Genomic DNA, 20,742 nt, shown 5'->3' with positions numbered 1-20,742 from the left:
AAAAATAAACAAAGTCAAACTGCTCAAGCCATGTCCTTCCTTGGCGGTCCAGGGAACCCGCAAGACGACGGCTTGAGACCGTCACAATACCGTAGCTGCGTGTGTCAAATATGAGTCATTAAATGACTCCCGCCTCCAGGTGGTAGAGGGCGCTAGTGATCCTTCTTGAGACTACTCGGCTCCAGAAGAAGTGACAATGAGTAACGCGGCAGGTGCACGATGGACCTTTTAGGATGTAACACTCCTATGCTGGCTATGTAAACAACCGGGCTGAAATAAAGCATGTCCCAGTCCTAAATACCCAGTGTATTATTTATACAATAACAGTTCCTGGTGGCAGCGGCGGGATAAAGAGATCACCCACGGAGCAGAACGGGAGGGAGAGTTGTCCGAGGATAATTCTGTCATCGAGGAGCCGAGCTAACTGATAGCAGCGGTCTGAGAGTAGTTTTCTAAACTGGACTTTCAATCGAAGCAGGAGGTAATACAGGAAGATCTCCATCGAGACAGAGAGACTTTTAAAACTGAAGAAAGGTAAGGAAGACTTCTATAAACAAGTTATCGATGCTTTTGATCCGAAGGAGCTGCGCATGGACTTCATTTATTTATAAGTAAAGCTAACACCATAATAACGTTTTTTTTTAATTAAATGTGCTTTTCATGATGGTATCCTTGCATCACACTCAAATTTTTACTGCATGCCTTTGGTAAGCGCCGGAGTGAGAAGAGGTTTTAAAATAATTAGCGCACCGGCGGCAATTCAAGGAAATACGGTATTTAAAGTTGGAAACTTTCCATGGGAATTAGCGGGAAATTAATGGGAATAAACATTGAATGCAACATGCTAGATCTTGCAGAGGGGTTATTAGCTAAAACAACCCGATTTAATGCAAAGTCAGTTGAATTTCAACCCTGCTCTGTGCATTCCTCATCCTCACCATCACATGCACAGCTAATTCCCAGCATGCTACACACTACGGCAGGACTATTGAGGCCACACTAGTATTTGAGTCCAAGGACTGGTAAGTTTTGATGATATTATTGGGGTAAATATGTTTTATGTATGGTATTTTAAGTTAGAGTTGTAATTGCTTGTTATTGTAAGACTGTAGGTTACTCCAGCAGACGTCCACTCAAGTTAGCCACAGTCTCATAATGAACCGAAATTTTTTCTCCGTTAGCCGTGATGCTAATTTTCTCTATGTTGAATCCCATTCACTTATGCTAACGACGTTAGCGATTCGAATTTAACTTTTTTTGTGATCTGTAAAGTTCACAAAACGTTGTAGTTTCCTCTGCCTTCTGTCCTGCTAGCCATTTTGTTGCCATACAAGAATGTAGCTTATAGTTTAATTTAGCATGCTGATTGAGTGTTCATTTAGTCATCTTGCCTGTTTCTATTCATTTGTCCATCAGTAATGTCAGAATAATTGTATCTAAGTGATCACAAAACTTTTTGTTTCAATGACTTCCCGGCGAGCAGAAAAAAAGCTATCTTTGATCCTACCAAGCAAAAGGCTTGTAAAACTCTATAGTGTAGGATGGGAAGCAACATGAAGGTGTCGGTTTCTTTGATGCATTATAATCCACAGGAAGATTTTGTCTTGACCTGAGATGAGGCAGGACCTGACACCCCTCTAGGCACCTTTTCTTTTAACTGTTTTGTGCCCAAGGCAGCGGCTGTTTATGACCCCCTTCCTTTAGAAACCAATGTTCCCACGTAATCAGGGAAAGCCCAAATAAAAGAGGAAGCGTACAATCTTTCGTCAGAGCGTGGTAGAAGACTGTAGAAAGAGTACAGCCCACACGTTTCTCCTCAATTGAGCTGAATTGAATTCGATCAATTCCTTGCTTCTTGTCTTGTTTAACAGATGTCATCGGTGTTTGAACCTGACAAGTAAAATATTTTTAAAGACTACTCCAATTGTTTAGCTGACTATTTGTATCTGTGTGTGGCATTGCATTAGTGTTTTACAAGCTTGGACGATGTCCAACTTTGAATAATCCAAAAATGGTCAAAATGTCCAAACTTTGTGTTTCAATGAGTTCCCGGCGAGCAGACAAAAGCTGTTTCTGATCCTACCAAGCAAAAAGCTTGTAAAACTCCACTGTGTAGGATGGGAAGTGTCGGTTTCTTTAATGTATCGTAATCCACAGGAAGATTTTGTCTTGACCCGAGACTTATAAAGCGGAGGCACTTTTTCTTTGAACTGTTTTGTAACTAAAGGCGACCGCAGTGTACGACCCCCTTCCCTTAGAAACAGCTGTTGCCGTGTAATCAGGGAAAGTCCAAATAAAAGAGGCGTACAATCTTTTGTCAGAGCGTGGTAGAAGACTGTAGAAAGAGTACAGCCCACACGTTTCTCCTCAATTGAGCTAAATTGAATTCGATCAATTCCTTGCTTCTTGTCTTGTTTAACAGATGTCATCGGTGTTTGAACCTGACAAGTAAAATATTTTTAAAGACTACTCCAATTGTTTAGCTGACTATTTGTATCTGTGTGTGGCATTGCATTAGTGTTTTACAAGCTTGGACGATGTCCAACTTTGAATAATCCAAAAATGGTCAAAATGTCCAAACTTTGTGTTTCAATGAGTTCCCGGCGAGCAGACAAAAGCTGTTTCTGATCCTACCAAGCAAAAAGCTTGTAAAACTCCACTGTGTAGGATGGGAAGTGTCGGTTTCTTTAATGTATCGTAATCCACAGGAAGATTTTGTCTTGACCCGAGACTTATAAAGCGGAGGCACTTTTTCTTTGAACTGTTTTGTAACTAAAGGCGACCGCAGTGTACGACCCCCTTCCTTTAGAAACAGCTGTTGCTGTGTAATCAGGGAAAGCCCAAATAAAAGAGGAGGCATACAATCTGTTTTCAGAGCGTGGTAGAAGACTGTAGAAAGAGTACAGCCCACACGTTTCTCCTCAATTGAGCTGAATTGAATTCGATCAATTCCTTGCTTCTTGTCTTGTTTAACAGATGTCATCGGTGTTTGAACCTGACAAGTAAAATATTTTTAAAGACTACTCCAATTGTTTAGCTGACTATTTGTATATGTGTGTGGCATTGCATTAGTGTTTTACAAGCTACAGAATAAGATGGACGGTGTCCAACGTTGAATAATCAAAAAATTGTCAAAATGTCCAAACTTCCCGAGCTTAACATCCCGTGGTAAATTTCCGGAAACTTTCCACCACTTTGCAACCCTAGTTAGAACTAAATATGGTTTATAAAAAGGAGGATTTTGAAGATTTGCATGTAAAAAGCATGTTGTTTCAATGTTGTATTTGTGTATTGGTTGGGAAACGACCAAAAGTCAATGGTCGACCCAACATTGATTAAGCGCCGTCAAAACACGTTTCAACATGAGGTTTGAGTTGCTCAACGTCGGAGCCTAAGTCGTTGTTTCAACGTCTTGTCATGCTTAAATGAACATGTAAGGTAGGGGTGTCCAAAGTGCGTCCCGGGGGCCATTTGCGGCCCGCAGCTAATCGTTTACCGGCCCGCCACACATTCTGCGAAAAATTGCAAAATTGATAGTATTGCAAAAATAAAAAATAAAAACATTTTAAAAAAGTGGAATGAAGTGAAGTCTAATGAGAAAAAAGTGGCAATGTTGGCTTTTTTTTCCCCTTTTGTCTTTATTTTTTAGTTTTTTCCATTGCTCCCCCCGAAAAAAAGGACAAAAAAAAATCTATGTTATAATGAATTATTGCTTAAATGTGGAATTTTTTTTTGCATATGTTGTGATGTGGCTATACAAAAACATCAAAGTTTTGACAGAAGAGACTAAAACAAACAAAATAATAGTTCAAACTTAAAATCGACGGATATATCGGAAGTTGATCTTGAAATTTAGGTGTTAAAAGTAAAAAAATAAACCAAAAAAACTATTAAAAATCCAACACTTTATATATATATAATATATAATATTTATATATTTTAGTAGGATTTTATTTCACTTTTCACTGCGATTACTAAAACATATTAAATAATTAAAATCAATTGTGTCCTGCATTATTGATCTTTGAGGACTTTAACTGCGAAATAAAGAAACTCTCCTGAAGGAATCAATAAATTACTATCTATCTATCTATCTATCTATCTATCTAAATACTGCATATTTTAGTTTTACTATAAAAAACAAAGTTGTCTTTGACAGAAAAGGTCCTGCATTATTGATCTTTGAGGACTTTAATTGCGAAATAAAGAAACTCTACTGAAGGAATCAATAAATACCTATCTATCTATCTATCTATCTAAATACTGCATATTTTAGTTTTACTATAAAAAACAAAGTTGTCTTTGACAGAAAAGGTCCTGCATTATTGATCTTTGAGGGCTTTAATTGCTAAATAAAGAAACTCTCCTGAAGGAATCAATAAATTACTATCTATCTATCTATCTAAATACTGCATATTTTAGTTTTACTATAAAAAACAAAGTTGTCTTTGACAGAAAAGGTCCTGCATTATTGATCTTTGAGGACTTTAATTGCGAAATAAAGAAACTCTACTGAAGGAATCAATAAATAACTATCTATCTATCTATCTATCTATCTATCTATCTATCTAAATACTGCATATTTTAGTTTTACTATAAAAAACAAAGTTGTCTTTGACAGAAAAGGTCCTGCATTATTGATCTTTGAGGGCTTTAATTGCTAAATAAAGAAACTCTACTGAAGGAATCAATAAATTACTATCTATCTATCTATCTATCTATCTATCTAAATACTGCATATTTTAGTTTTACTATAAAAAACAAAGTTGTCTTTGACAGAAAAGGTCCTGCATTATTGATCTTTGAGGACTTTAATTGCGAAATAAAGAAACTCTACTGAAGGAATCAATAAATACCTATCTATCTATCTATCTATCTATCTATCTATCTATCTAAATACTGCATATTTTAGTTTTACTATAAAAAACAAAGTTGTCTTTGACAGAAAAGGTCCTGCATTATTGATCTTTGAGGGCTTTAATTGCTAAATAAAGAAACTCTCCTGAAGGAATCAATAAATTACTATCTATCTATCTATCTAAATACTGCATATTTTAGTTTTACTATAAAAAACAAAGTTGTCTTTGACAGAAAAGGTCCTGCATTATTGATCTTTGAGGACTTTAATTGCGAAATAAAGAAACTCTACTGAAGGAATCAATAAATAACTATCTATCTATCTATCTATCTATCTATCTATCTATCTAAATACTGCATATTCTAGTTTTACTATAAAAAACAAAGTTGTCTTTGACAGAAAAGGTCCTGCATTATTGATCTTTGAGGGCTTTAATTGCTAAATAAAGAAACTCTACTGAAGGAATCAATAAATAACTATCTATCTATCTATCTATCTAAATACTGCATATTTTAGTTTTACTATAAAAAACAAAGTTGTCTTTGACAGAAAAGGTCCTGCAATATTGATCTTTGAGGACTTTAATTGCTAAATAAAGGAACTCTCCTGAAGGAATCAATAAAGTACTATCTATCTATCCATCTATCTATCTATCCATCCATCTATCTATCCATCTATCTATCTATCTATCTATCTATCTATCTATCTATCTATCCATCTATCCATCTATCTATCTATCTATCCATCTAAATACTGCATATTTCAGTTTTACTATAAAAAACAAAGTTGTCTTTGACAGAAAAGGCCTAAAACCTTATTTGTTTTACTTAATATCAACCTCAAGTTGAAATAGACATTTACTATAAGCATTAAATAAATTAAAAATAAAATAATAATTTGACAAATTTTTAACATTTTAGTGACTGAGACCCTCTATGCTCCCCAGGAGCATATTTTGTTATGGTTTGAAAATGAAAAATATCAAAATAGCCCCCGCATGCTTAATTTGTCTATGTGCGGCCCTCTGTGGAAAAAGTTTGGACACCCCTGACGTAAGGACTGGACTGCCTAACCGAGCCTTGGTTTAGTCGGACTCTGGTATCGTGGACTTACTCTCTCACCAGGCGGGCCCGGGGGACCGTCGTTGCCCGACGTGCCCTGCAACAAACAACAAACGATCAATAACTTCCTCATTTGTACTTTTTTTCTGGCTTTTATTGTGAAAGACGGTTGGTTCGGATTAGATTTTGGTCAGAATTTTAATAATGAAGGTACCTTGGCCCCAGGCTTTCCAGTTGGACCTCTGGCTCCTCGAGCCCCACGAGGACCCTATAATAATAATAATAACAAGATACAACTGAATGATACGACTATTATGCGTTAAAGGGTATTAAACTATGGAACTTATGCAATAATCACAACATACCGTTGGACCTCTTTGCCCTCTCGGACCAGCTTTGCCTGCAACACCCTGTTAGAATAACACAAACAAAAACAAAAATCAGTACTTTGTGGTGTTGACTATAAGGGGTGTTGATATCAGATAGTGGTTCGATATCAGCAACTCTGATATCTAGGAAGCGCTCTGGTACACTCTCACATTATGTTAAATCCACTATGGACTGGACTCTCACAATATTATGTAAGATCCACTACGGACTGGACTCTCACTATTATGTTAGATCCACTATGGACTGGACTCTCACACTATTATGTAAGATCCACTATGGACTGGACTCTCACTATATTATGTTAGATCCACTATGGACTGGACTCCCACAATATTATGCTAGAACCACTATGGACTGGACTCTCACTATATTATGTTAGATCCACTATGGACTGGACTCCCACACTATTATGTTAGATCCACTATAGACTGGACTCTCACTATATCATGCTAAATCCACTGTGGACTGGACTCTCACTATATTATGTTAGATCCACTATGGACTGGACTCCCACACTATTAAGTTAGATCCACTATAGACTGGACTCTCACTATATCATGCTAAATCCACTATGGACTGGACTCCCACAATATTATGTTAGATCCACTATGGACTGGACTCTCACACTATTATGTTGGATCCACTATGGACTGGACTCTCACACTATTATGTTAGATCCACTATGGACTGGACTCTCACACTATTATGTTAGATCCACAATGGACTGGACTCTCACTATATTATGTTAGATCCACTATGGACTGGACTCTCACACTATTATGTTAGATCCACTACGGACTGGACTCTCACTATTATGTTGGATCCACTATGGACTGCAGTCTCACTATTATGTTAGATCCACTATGGACTGGACTCTCACTATTATGTTAGATCCACTATGGACTGGACTCTCACTATATTATGCTAGATCCACTATGGACTGGACTCTCACTATTATGTTGGATCCACTATGGTTTAAACTCTCACAATATTATGTTAGATCCACTATGGACTGGTCTCACTATTATGTTAGATCCAATATGGACTGGACTCTTACTATTATGTTAGATCCACTATGGACTGGACTCTCACTATATTATGCTAGATCCACTATGGACTGGACTCTCACTATTATGTTAGATCCACTATGGACTGGACTCTCACTATATTATGTTAGATCCACTATGGACTGGTCTCACTATTATGTTAGATCCAATATGGACTGGACTCTCACTATATTATGTTAGATCCACTATGAACTGGACTCTCACTATTATGTTAGATCCACTATGGACTGGACTCTAACTATTATGTTAGATCCACTACGTACTGGACACTCACACTATTATGTTAGATCCACTATGGACTGGACTCTCACTATATTATGTTAGATCCACTATGGACTGGACTCTCACTATTATGTTAGATCCACTACGGACTGGACTCTCACTATATTATGCTAGATCCACTATGGACTGGACTCTCACTAATATGTTAGATCCACTATGGACTGGACTCTCAAACTATTATGCTAGATCCACTATGGACTGGACTCTCATTATATTATTTTAGATCCACTATGGACTGGACTCTCACTATATTATGCTAGATCCACTATGGACTGGACTCTCACTATTATGTTAGATCCACTATGGACTGGACTCTCACTATTATGTTAGATCCACTATGGACTGGACTCTCACTATAACGTTAGATCCACTATGGACTGGACTCTCACTATATAATGATAGATCCACTATGGACAAGACTCTCACTATTATGTTAGATCCACTATGCACTGGACTCTCACTATTATGCTAGAACCACTATGGACTGGACTCTCACTATATTATGTTAGATCCACTATGGACTGGACTCTCACTATTATGTTAGATCCACTATGGACTGGACTCTCACTATATTATGCTAGATCCACTATGGACTGGACTCTCACTATAACGTTAGATCCACTATGGACTGGACTCTCACTATTATGTTAGATCCACTATGGACTGGACTCTCACTATATTATGCTAGATCCACTATGGACTGGACTCTCACTATTATGTTAGATCCACTATGGACTGGACTCTCACTATATTATGCTAGATCCACTATGGACTGGACTCTCACTACATTATGTTAGATCCACTATGGACTGGACTCACACTATTATGTTAGATCCACTATGAACTGGACTCTCACAATATTATGTTAGATCCACAATGGACTGGAGTCTCACTATTATGTTAGATCCACTATGGACTGGACTCTCACTATATTATGCTAGACCCACTATGGACTGGACTCTCACTATTGTGTTAGATCCACTATGGACTGGACTCTCACTATTATGTTAGATCCACTATGGACTGGACTCTCACTATTATTTTAGATCCACTATGGACTGGACTCTCACTATAACGTTAGATCCACTATGGACTGGACTCTCACTATTATGTTAGATCCACTATGGACTGGACTCTCACTATTATGTTAGATCCACTATGGACTAGACTCTCACTATATTATGTTAGATCCACTATGGACTGGACTCTCACTATTATGTTAGATCCACTATGGACTGGACTCTCACTATTATGTTAGATCCACTATGGACTGGACTCTCACTATTATGTTAGATCCACTATGGACTGGACTCTCACTACATTATGTTAGATCCACTATGGAGTGGACTATTATGCTAGATCCACTATGTATTATTACTAGACACACCAAGTCTCTAAGACAGAAGCATCCAGTAACAAACGTGTCCGCAGCGTTGAATTTACTGCACCCTGAGCATAACTTAATGAACCATTGTGACCACAATAATAAAAGTGTGGTGCTATGATATCACTATCGGTATTCAAAGCTCCAAACAAACAACACTGGGTCCACAGTCCCTTACTTACCCTGGCACCTTTCTCTCCGTTGGCTCCAGGGAAGCCCGGGAAACCGCTTGAGCCCTGCCAAAAAGAAAAAAAGGCTGAAATATAAATTTGAACCCGCTTCAGAATTTATGTCGCCCAAATGTTTTTATTACTCTCCGGGCAGGGAAAACAATGTCAACTGCATCAAAAAAAACAAAAACAAGACATCAATTTTCCCGGGTGTTGTTGAAATCTCCACCAGGTTGGAAGACCTACTTCCATCATGTTGGTAATGAGTTTAATTATTGACATATTATCTTACTTGCAGTACAATAAGTCCAATTTTGCGCATGATTGTTCACTCAAATGTAAACAAATAATTAAAACGCTCTCTAGTTGATGCTTGATGACACCGTAATAATGGACAGATAGTCCGACCCTGTTCGGAACTTCTGTTGGTAGTCTTGTTTTTTTTTTTTTGTTTGCACCAAAAACAGCGTACGGCAAGACGCAATCACTTTAACATGACGATTCCCAGAAAAAGGACAAAACAGTATTAAAATAGCTGTCCACTGTAGTATTACACTGTATATTCAACAGATAGTGCATTGGATTTGTGATAATAGTTAATCAATAAATATATAATCTACACCGGGGGTCACCAACCTTTTTGAAAGCAAGAGCTACTGATTAATGCCAAGGGCTACCAGTTTGATACACACTTCAATAAATTGCCAGAAATAGCCAATTTGCTCAATTTGCCTTTAACTCTGTTATTATTAATAATGAATGATATTTATCTTTGTGGAAAGACTGATTATTTTAATGATTTCTCACTAAGCTCGCCATCAAAAAGAGAAGCCTGGCCCGTGTTAGAGCCAGGACTATTCTTATAAATCCATGTGTACACAAATTATCTTCCTTAAATAACACACATTTTATTATCAAATATTCATAATGTATTATATTAGTATTCATAATAAATATTCAATAATTTCTAGTTCTTTCCTCAATATTGTACAATATAAATCAATAAACATATCAGAATCACAATATGCAATAAAATGCTAAAATAACGATTAGCAAGAGAATTATGACCTATACCTATACTTATATATATATATATATATATGTATATTAAAAAATGGGTATTTTCTTTCTGTCATTCCGTCGTACATTTTTTTTTCCTTTTACGGAAGGTTTTTTTGTAGAGAATAAATGATGAAAAACACACATAATTGAATGGTTTAAAAGAGGAGAAAACACGAAAAAAAAGAAAATGTAATTTTGAAACATAGTTTAAAATTCAAAATTCAAGCGAAAAAAAAAGAAGAAAAAAACTAGCTAATTTGAATCTTTTTGAAAAAATTTACAAAATAATTTATGGAACATCATTAGTAATTTTTTCCTGATTAAGATTAATTTTAAAATTTTGATGACATGTTTTAAATAGGTTAAAATCCAGTCTGCACTTTGTTAGAATATATAACAAATTGGACCAAGCTATATTTCTAACAAAGACAAATCATTATTTCTTCTAGATTTTCCAGAACAAAAATTTTAAAAGAAATTCAAAAAGATTTAAATTTGATTCTACAGATTTTCTAGATATCCCAGAATATTTTTTTTTGAATTTTAATCATAATAAGTGTGAAGAAATATTTCATAAATATTCTTCGTCGAAAAAACAGAAGCTAAAATGAAGAATTAAATTAAAATGTATTAATTATTCTTTACAATTAAAAAAAAATACTTAAACATTGATTTAAATTGTTAGGAAAGAAGAGGAAGGAATTTAAAAGGTATATCTGTTTAAAAATCCTAAAAATCATTTTTAAGATTGTGTTTTTTTCTCTAAAATTGTCTTTCTGAAAGTTATAAGAAGCAAAGCAAAATAAATAAATGAATTTATTCAAACAAGTGAAGACCAAATCTTTAAAAAAATTTCTTGGATTTTCAAATTCTATTTGAGTTTTGTCTCTCTTAGAATTAAAAATGTCGAGCAAAGCGAGACCAGCTTGCTAGTAAATAAATACAATTTAAAAAATAGAGGCAGCTCACTGGTAAGTGCTGCTATTTGAGTTATTTTTAGAACAGGCCAGCGGGCGACTCACCAGGTCGCCCGTAAGGACCCCTGATCTATACCCAACACAAATATATCATATATTGTGTATTTTTCAAATCTTTTCACACCAAAAACAGTTACTGGGAAACGACAAAGATGGACATGAGGCTCACGTACAATGAAAAGACTCCTCCTCCGACCATGTGTACACACACGCAGGACACAGGTGGTGTGTTTGACCAACAGGTGAGCGCCAACAAAAAAGGGAACGTGATGACCGTATATGTAGATGTAGATATTTAAATATATGTTAAAACAAACTAACGTTAAGGGAAAATAAAAATGGTCTTACCGCATTGTGGTGTGTCACCACAAGTTGCATTGGAAAAATTAAAAAACAAATATGTTGAGTGAAAACATGCAAAATCACATATTTCTATCATATATATATATATATATATATATATATATATATATATATATATATATATAAAAGAGCAGAAAACGAAACAACATCATCTGGTACAACTCGCCATTCAGCAAAAACGTCTCAACCAACATCGGCCGCAAGTTCCTCACTCTGATCGACAAACACTTCCCCAAAGGCAACACCCTAAGTAAAATATTCAACAAGAACAACATTAAATTGAGCTACAGCTGTATGAATAACATGCAACAAATCATTTCAAACCACATTTCAAACCGCCCACCCCCAGACTAAACGACTCTGAAACCACAAATCATTTCAAACCACAACAAAGCAATTGCAAAAGGACTGCCTACCCCCAGACTAAACGACTCTGAAACCAATAAGGAATGGAACTGTCGCGAGAAACCTGATTGCCCTCTCAACGGAGGGTGCTTGCCGACATCAGTCGTTTACCAAGCAAAGGTAACACGCAAGGACATGAACACATCCGACACGTACGTAGGATTAACCGAAGGAGCGTTCAAAACAAGATGCAATAATTACAACGCCTCCTTTAGAAACCGGACTTTGCGGAATTCTACAGAACTCAGCTAGCACATTTGGAACCTCAAAGACAATAATGTTGAATATTCAATAACATGGCAAATTCTTGCATCCAGCACACCTTACAACAGTGGTAATAAAATGCTTAAAAGAGAAACTGCTTATTATATATCATCCAGACCTGTCATCCCTCGACAAGCGCAGTGAAATCATTTCAACATGCAGCCACAGACGGAAACACCTCCTAGGTAACACATGAGCCAATCACCACACCCTACGCCTGCCTGTACCCACCCACTCTGTGCCCTATATAAACCATTGTATGTGAATGCTTCCATTAAAATCTCCTGATGATTGAGGGAACCCCTCATGAAATAGTTCTGTAGAGATGAAGTAGTCTTGTGATTTTTCCCACCTACATATATATATATTTATATATATAAAAGAGCAGAAAACAAAACAACATCATCTGGTACAACCCGCCATTCAGCAAAAACGTCTCAACCAATATCGGCCACAAGTTCCTCACTCTGATCGACAAACACTTCCCCAAAGGCAACACCCTAAGTCAAATATTCAACAAGAACAACATTAAATTGAGCTACAGCTGTATGAATAACATGCAACAAATCATTTCAAACCACATTTCAAACTGCCCACCCCCAGACTCTGAAACCAATAAGGAATGTAACTGTCGCAAGAAACCTGATTGCCCTCTCAACGGAGGGTGCTTACAGACATCAGTCGTTTACCAAGCAAAGGTAACACGCAAGGACATGAACACATCCGACACGTACGTAGGATTAACCGAAGGAGCGTTCAAAACAAGATGGAATAATCACAACGCCTTCTTTAGAAACCAGACTTTGCGGAATTCTACAGAACTCAGCAAGCACATTTGGAACCTCAAAGACAATAATGTTGAATATTCAATAACATGGCAAATTCTTGCATCCAGCACACCTTACAACAGTGGTAATAAAATGCTTAAAAGAGAAACTGCTTATTATATATCATCCAAACCTGTCATCCCGCAACAAGCGCAGTGAAATCATTTCACACACACCGCCACAGACGGAAACACCTCCTAGGTAACACATGAGCCAATCACCACGCCCCTACGCCTTCCTGTACCCACCCACTCTGTGCCCTATATAAACCATTGTATGTGAATGCTTCCATTAAAATAGAATCTCCTGATAATTGAGGGAACCCCTCATGAAACAGTTCTGTAGAGATGAAGTAGTCTTGTGATTTTTCCCACACATTTATATATATATATATATATATATATATATATATATATATATATATATATATATATGTATCACTTTTAGTTGCATACATGTTCAAAATAAATTTGAACCAACAACAACAACACTAACTCACCTTGGGTCCTTGTCTTCCTGGATATCCCGGCAATCCTGGAACTCCCAGTTTACCCTGAATCATAATTATAACAACAATCATAATCAATAAATTCATCACTTTAGCAGGATTAAAGTGACCTTCTCTCCAGCCGGACCGAGGGGACCCGACTCCCCGTTGGGGCCAGACCGACCCTTCGGACCCTCAGGACCGTCCTCTCCGCGGGGCCCCAACATGCCGAGCTCACCCTAATGCCCGATTAAAAAAAAAATTAAAAAATGGGTGTAACATTTGAAACACTTTTTCACAAAAGGGGTGACGTATTACTTACCCGGTCTCCTTTGATCCCCATGTCGCCTTTGAAGCCAGGGAAGCCATCTTCACCCTAAAACAAGAAAATAACTTTTATAATATGCATGATTACCCGGTATCATCCTTTAAATGTAATTCCATCCATCCATCCATTTTCTACCGCTTATTCTCTTTTGGGGTTGCGGGGGGCGCTGGCGCCTATCTCAGCTACAATCGGGCGGAAGGCGGGGTACACCCTGGACAAGTCGCCACCTCATTATTTTGGTCAATTATTACATCCAGTGTTAAAGGCCTACTGAAATGAGATGTTCTTATTTAAACGGGGACAGCAGGTCCATTCTATGTGTCATACTTGAACATTTCGCGATATTGCCATATTTTTGCTGAAAGCATTTAGTAGAGAACATCGACGAGAAAGTTCGCAACTTTTGGTCGCTAATAAAAAAGCCTTGCCTGTACCGGAAGTAGCAGACGATGTGCACGTGACGTCACGGGTTGTGGAGCTCCTCACATCTGAACATTGTTTACAATCATGGCCACCAGCAGCGAGAGCGATTCGGACCGAGAAAGCGACGATTTCCCCATTAATTTGAGCGAGGATGAAAGATTCGTGGATGAGGAAAGTGAGAGTGAAGGACTAGAGAGAAAAAATAAATAAATAAAACTAGACGGCAGAGCGATTCAGATGTTATTAGACACATTTACTAATCCGATCCAATCCAATCCACTTAATTTATATAGCACATTTAAACAATAACAATGTTTCCAAAGTGCTGCACAGCCATGTTAAAAACAATATTATGCTCCACCAATGACTGAATAAAACAAAAAATGAATAAAAATAAAACCAATTAAAAACAATATAAAAACAAATATGATTAAAAAATATTTTAAAGGGTAAAATCAATTAAAAGAGCCGACTTATTACCACACTTTTACGAGGATAATTCTGGAAAATCCCTTATCTGCTTATTGTGTTACTAGTGTTTTAGTGAGATTATATGGTCGTGCCTGTACAGCCTGAAAGTCGGAGGGGTGTGGCCACGGGCGTGGTGACCGCCAGTGTCTCTGAGGGAAGCCATGTTTTTCGACGAGATTATTTTTTCCCCCCTCCTCCACGGTGGAAGCATCCCACGTTCGGGGGCGGCCGGTCATAGGAGGCAAGAGAGTCCTCAGCTGCCTCTTTGACAGGCGCACGAGGAACGACGCAAGCTCTCCGCTCATGTCTACGGTAAGAGCCGACTCATTACCACACTTTTCTCACCGAAACCTGCCGGTTGACATGCGGTAGGGAACCATGTTGGCTTGACCGCTCTGTTCCAAAGCAAAGCTTCACCGTCATCTTTCGGGAATGTAAACAAGTGAAGTGAAGTGAATTATATTTATATAGCGCTTTTCTCTCTCAAAGCGCTTTACATAGTGAAACCCCAATATCTAAGTTACATTTAAACCAGTGTGGGTGGCACTGGGAGCAGGTGGGTAAAGTGCCTTGCCCAAGGACACAACGGCAGTGACTAGGATGGCAGAAGCGGGAATCGAACCTGCAACCCTCAAGTTGCTGGCACGGCCACTCTACCAACCGAGTGCCACCCACACTGTTTTAAATGTAACTTAGATATTGGGGTTTCACTATTCACAAGGAAACACCGGCTGTGTTTGTGTTGCTAAAGGCGGCCGCAATACGCCGCTTCCCACCTACAGCTTTCTTCTTTGACGTCTCCATTATTCATTGAACAAATTGCAAAAGATTCAGCAACACAGTTGTCCAGAATACTGTGGAATTATGCGATTAAAGCAGACCACTTATAGCTGGGATCGGGGCTACGATGCGTGACGTCACATCATACACCGACGTTTTCAACAGGATACTTCGCGGGAAATTTAAAGTTGCAATTTAGTAAACTAAAAAGGCCGTATTGGCATGTGTTGCAATGTTAATATTTCATCATTAATATATAAACTATCAGACTGCGTGGTCGCTAGTAGTGGCTTTCAGTAGGCTTTTAAGGCTTTGGGGAGGAAATGATCCATGCTGCCATCTGCTGGGCAGATTGTGAAACAGCATGTGCACATAATCCGAATGCATCAATTTAAAAAATGTATAATTAATTAATAAAATATTGCTCTATTAATCATAGATGAATGTTACTGAAAGATGCTGTCCCTTGTCATTCCATTTGAAGGACACTGCAGCACGGCCTTAAACGTCACACCCCGAGGTAAAGCCCATGCCTTATTCATGACAAACACCCCCCCTTTGGATTTCTGCTTGAAAAATTCAGCAAGACAACATCGCCATGGAGACGACGACATCAAACGGCCCGATTATCTATTTCATACGACGCCGTGGCGGTATCGATCCCCCCCCCCAGGTAAACGCCTCTGATGATTCAAAGACGCAGTCGGGTTTTTTTTAAAATTCCAGGCACACTGAGGCAAACACTTCAAACGCCTCCGGATGAACTGAATTGTTCTTTGAGAGCGAGAGAAGCCTTGAGCGTGACAGCTTTATATTCCCACTAAGTCTTTGCCTCCTCTTTAGGAGGCCATCGAGTGACCCCTTCCAAGCGGCGGTGCAGCCGCAAGGGATTCAAACCCACCGACAATAAGTCTTCTACTGTCGAAACTACATTTTGTGCCTCGTTTATACTTTTAATACACGATTAATACGCGGAAGTAGTTGGCAATGTCACCTTTTAAACTGGTATTATGAAACCGCGACGTATTTTAATTAATAAGTTTATTTGTAAGAAGGAAATACCCCAACAGGCGCAAAAACTGACGTTGAAACAACGTTGCAACATGGCTGTTTGGTTGGGAAATGACCAAAAATTCAACGGTCAAATCAACGTCAAAACCTGACATTGAATCAACGTCGTCAAAAAGCATGTTGTTTCAACGTTGTATTTGTGTTGCTTAATATTGGTTGGAAAATGACCAACGTTCAATGGTCAAATCGATGTCAGAATCCGACATTGATTGGACGTTTAATATTGGTTAAAAAATGACTAAAATTAAACGGTCAAATTAACGTCGGAACCCAACATTGATTAGACGTTGTCGAAAAGCATGTCGTTTCAACGTTAGGTTTGTGTTGTTTTGTGACCAAAATTCAACGGTCAATTCAATGTCAGAATCCGACATTGATTGGACGTTTAATATTGGTTAAAAAATGACTAAAATTAACGGTCAAATTAATGTCAGAACCCAACATTGATTAGACGTCGTCAAAAAGCATGTTGTTTCAACGTTAGGTTTGAATTGTTTAATTTTGGTTGGAAAATGACCACATTTCAATATTCAAATCAATGTCATAACCTGACATTGAATCAACGTTGTCAAAAAGCATGTTGTTTCAACGTTGTATTTGTGTTGTTTAAATTGGTTGGAAAATGACCAAAGTTCAATGGTCAGATCAATGTCAGAATCCGACATTGATTGGACGTTTAATATTGGTTAAAAAATGACTAAAATTCAACGGTGAAATTAACGTTAGAACCCAACATTATTTAGACGTCGTCAAAAAGCATGTTGTTTCAACGTTAGGTTTGAGTTGTTTAATATTGGTTGGAAAATGACCACATTTCAATATTCAAATCAATGTCAAAACCTGACATTGAATCAACGTTGTCAAAAAGCATGTTGTTTCAACGTTGTATTTGTGTTGTTTATGACCAAAATTCAACAGTCCATTCAATGTCAGAATCCGACATTGATTGGACGTTTAATATTGGTTAAAAAATGACTAGAATTAAACGGTCAAATTAACGTCAGAACCCAACATTGATTAGACGTCATCAAAAAGCATGTCGTTTCAACGTGGTATTTGTGTTGTTTTGTGATTAAAATTCAACGGTCAATTCAATGTGAGAATCCGACATTGATTAAACGTCGTCAAAAAGCATGTTGTTTTAACGTTAGGTTTGAGTTGTTTAATATTGGTTGGAAAATGACCAAAATTCAATGGTCAGATCAACGTCAGAATCTAACATTGATCAAATGTCGTCAAAAAGCATGTTGTTTCAACGTTTAGTTTGAGTTGTTTAATATTGGTAGGAAAATGATCAAAATTAAACGGTCAAATCAACGTCACAACCTGACATTGAATCAACGTCGTCATAAAGCATGTTGTTTCAACGTTGTATTTGTGTTGTTTATGACCAAAATTCAATAGTCAAATCAATGTCAGAATCCAACATTGACTAGACGTCGTCAAAAAGCATGTTGTTTCAACGTTATGTTTGTGTTGTTTAATATTGGTTGGAAAATGACCAAAATTCAATGGTCAGATCAACGTCAGAATCTAACATTGATCAAATGTCGTCAAAAAGCATGTTGTTTCAACGTTTAGTTTGAGTTGTTTAATATTGGTAGGAAAATGATCAAAATTAAACGGTCAAATCAACGTCACAACATGACATTGAATCAACGTTGTCAAAAATCATGTTTCAACGTTGTATTTGTGTTGGTTAAATTGGTTGGAAAATGACCAAAATTCAACGGTCAAATCAATGTCAGAATCCGACATTGATTGGACGTTTAATATTGGTTAAAAAATGACTAAAATTAAACGGTCAAATTAACGTCAGAACCCAACATTGTTTAGACGTCGTCAAAAAGCATGTCGTTTCAACGTTAGGTTTGAGTTGTTTAATATTGGTTGGAAAATGACCAAAATTCAATGGTCAAATCAACGTCAGAACCTGACATTGAATCAACGTCGTCAAAAAGCATGTTGTTTCAACGATGTATTTGTGTTGCTTAATATTGGTTGGAAAATGACCAAAGTTCAATGGTCAAATCAATGTCAGAATCCGACATTGATTGGACGTTTAATAGTGGTTAAAAAATGACTAGAATTAAACGGTCAAATTAACGTCAGAACCCAACATTGATTAGACGTCGTCAAAAAGCATGTTGTTTCAACGTTAGGTTTGAGTTGTTTAATATTGGTTGGGAAATGACCAAAATTCAATGGTCAAACTAGCGTCAGAACTCAACATTGATTAAACGTCGTCAAAAAGCATGTTGTTTCAACGTTATGGTTGAGTTGTTTAATATTGGTTGGAAAATGACCAAATTCCAATGGTCAAATCCACGTCACAACCTGACATTGAATCAATGTCGTCGAAAATCATGTTATTTCAACGTTGTATTTGTGTTGTTTAATATTGGTTGGAAAATGACCGAATTTCAATGGTCAAATCAACGTCAGAACCTGACACTGAATCAACGTTGTCAAAAAGCATGTCGTTTCAACGTTGTATTTGTGTTGTTTAATATTGGTTGGAAAATGACCAAAATTCAATGGTCAGATCAACGTCAGAGTATAACATTGATCAAATGTCGTCAAAAAGCATGTTGTTTTAACGTTATTTTTGAGTCGTTTAATATTGTTTGGAAAATGACCAAAATTCAATGGTCAAACTAGCGTCAGAACTCAACATTGATTAAACGTCGTCAAAAAGCATGTTGTTTCAACGTTATGTTTGAGTTGTTTAATATTGGTTAGAAAATGACCAAATTCCAATGGTCAAATCCACGTCACAACCTGACATTGAATCAATGTCGTCGAAAATCATGTTATTTCAACGTTGTATTTGTGTTGTTTAATATTGGTTGGAAAATGACCGAATTTCAATGGTCAAATCAACGTCAGAACCTGACATTGAATCAACGTTGTCAAAAAGCATGTCGTTTCAACGTTGTATTTGTGTTGTTTAATATTGGTTGGAAAATGACCAAAATTCAATGGTCAGATCAACGTCAGAGTATAACATTGATCAAATGTCGTCAAAAAGCATGTTGTTTTAACGTTATTTTTGAGTCGTTTAATATTGTTTGGAAAATGACCAAAATTCAATGGTCAAACTAGCGGCAGAACTCAACATTGATTAAACGTCGTCAAAAAGCATGTTGTTTCAACGTTATGTTTGAGTTGTTTAATATTGGTTGGAAAATGACCAAATTCCAATGGTCAAATCCACGTCACAACCTGACATTGAATCAATGTCGTCGAAAATCATGTTATTTCAACGTTGTATTTGTGTTATTGAATATTGGTTGGAAAATGACCGAATTTCAATGGTCAAATCAACGTCAGAACCTGACACTGAATCAACGTTGTCAAAAAGCATGTCGTTTCAACGTTGTATTTGTGTTGTTTAATATTGGTTGGGAAATGACCAAAATTCAATGGTCAAATCAGAACCAACATTGATTAAACGTTGTCAAAATGCACGTTATTTCAACGTCGTATTCGAGTTGCTCAACGTCAGGACCTAATTCAACGAGTTCTCAACTATGTTTGATTAATGTCTTGCGCCTGCTGGGTGGAGAGACTAAATATATATAAAATAAAAAATCAACACGTCGCAACAGGATTGTCTCTGAACGTATCTTGTTGTTCCAACTTTGTCCAGTAGATGGCATCCTAACTTTGCTTCTAGATAGATAGTACTTTATTGATTCCTGCAGGAGAGGAAAATCAAAATTCCAGCAGCAGTGTACAGAATTAAGATTGAATTTAAAAAGTAAAATGTCAATCATGGGGGTATAAATGAAAAAAAATAGGAAAATATTACAATAAGAATAATAATACAACTGTAAAATTGTAAATTATTCCCTAAACTCCCCCCAAAATGGATTAACTCGCTGGAATAAAAAAGACAATATAACATACATCTGTACAGCAATCTATTTATTTATATATATTTATTCATTTTATATATATATTTATATATTATTTATTTAATCATATATGCACCTTATTGCTTTTTTTTTTAAATCCTGCACTACTATGAGCTTATGTAACGAAATTTCGTTCTTGTCCGTGCTGTAAA

The 20,742-nt window shown here is 37.0% G+C and overlaps 1 protein-coding gene across 3 annotated transcripts in view; it reads right to left on the bottom strand.

Moving 5' to 3' along the window:
• Positions 1-20,742, bottom strand: part of col11a1a (collagen, type XI, alpha 1a) — a 240,558-nt gene that overhangs the window by 75,675 nt on the left and 144,141 nt on the right. For all 3 annotated transcript variants that reach the window (XM_061922326.1, XM_061922327.1, XM_061922328.1), the window contains 7 exons: positions 13,920-13,973; positions 13,729-13,836; positions 13,610-13,663; positions 9,225-9,278; positions 6,285-6,329; positions 6,134-6,187; positions 5,972-6,016 (listed from right to left, as the gene is read on the bottom strand). In XM_061922326.1, the coding sequence (XP_061778310.1) occupies positions 5,972-6,016; positions 6,134-6,187; positions 6,285-6,329; positions 9,225-9,278; positions 13,610-13,663; positions 13,729-13,836; positions 13,920-13,973 (414 nt within the window). The remainder of the gene's footprint in view (positions 1-5,971; positions 6,017-6,133; positions 6,188-6,284; positions 6,330-9,224; positions 9,279-13,609; positions 13,664-13,728; positions 13,837-13,919; positions 13,974-20,742) is intronic.

This window comes from Nerophis ophidion, linkage group LG15 (genome assembly GCF_033978795.1).
Source record: "Nerophis ophidion isolate RoL-2023_Sa linkage group LG15, RoL_Noph_v1.0, whole genome shotgun sequence".
NCBI lineage: Eukaryota > Metazoa > Chordata > Actinopteri > Syngnathiformes > Syngnathidae > Nerophis > Nerophis ophidion.
The sequence above is the reverse complement of the archived record's forward strand: the minus strand, read 5'-3'. Positions and strand labels throughout refer to the sequence as shown.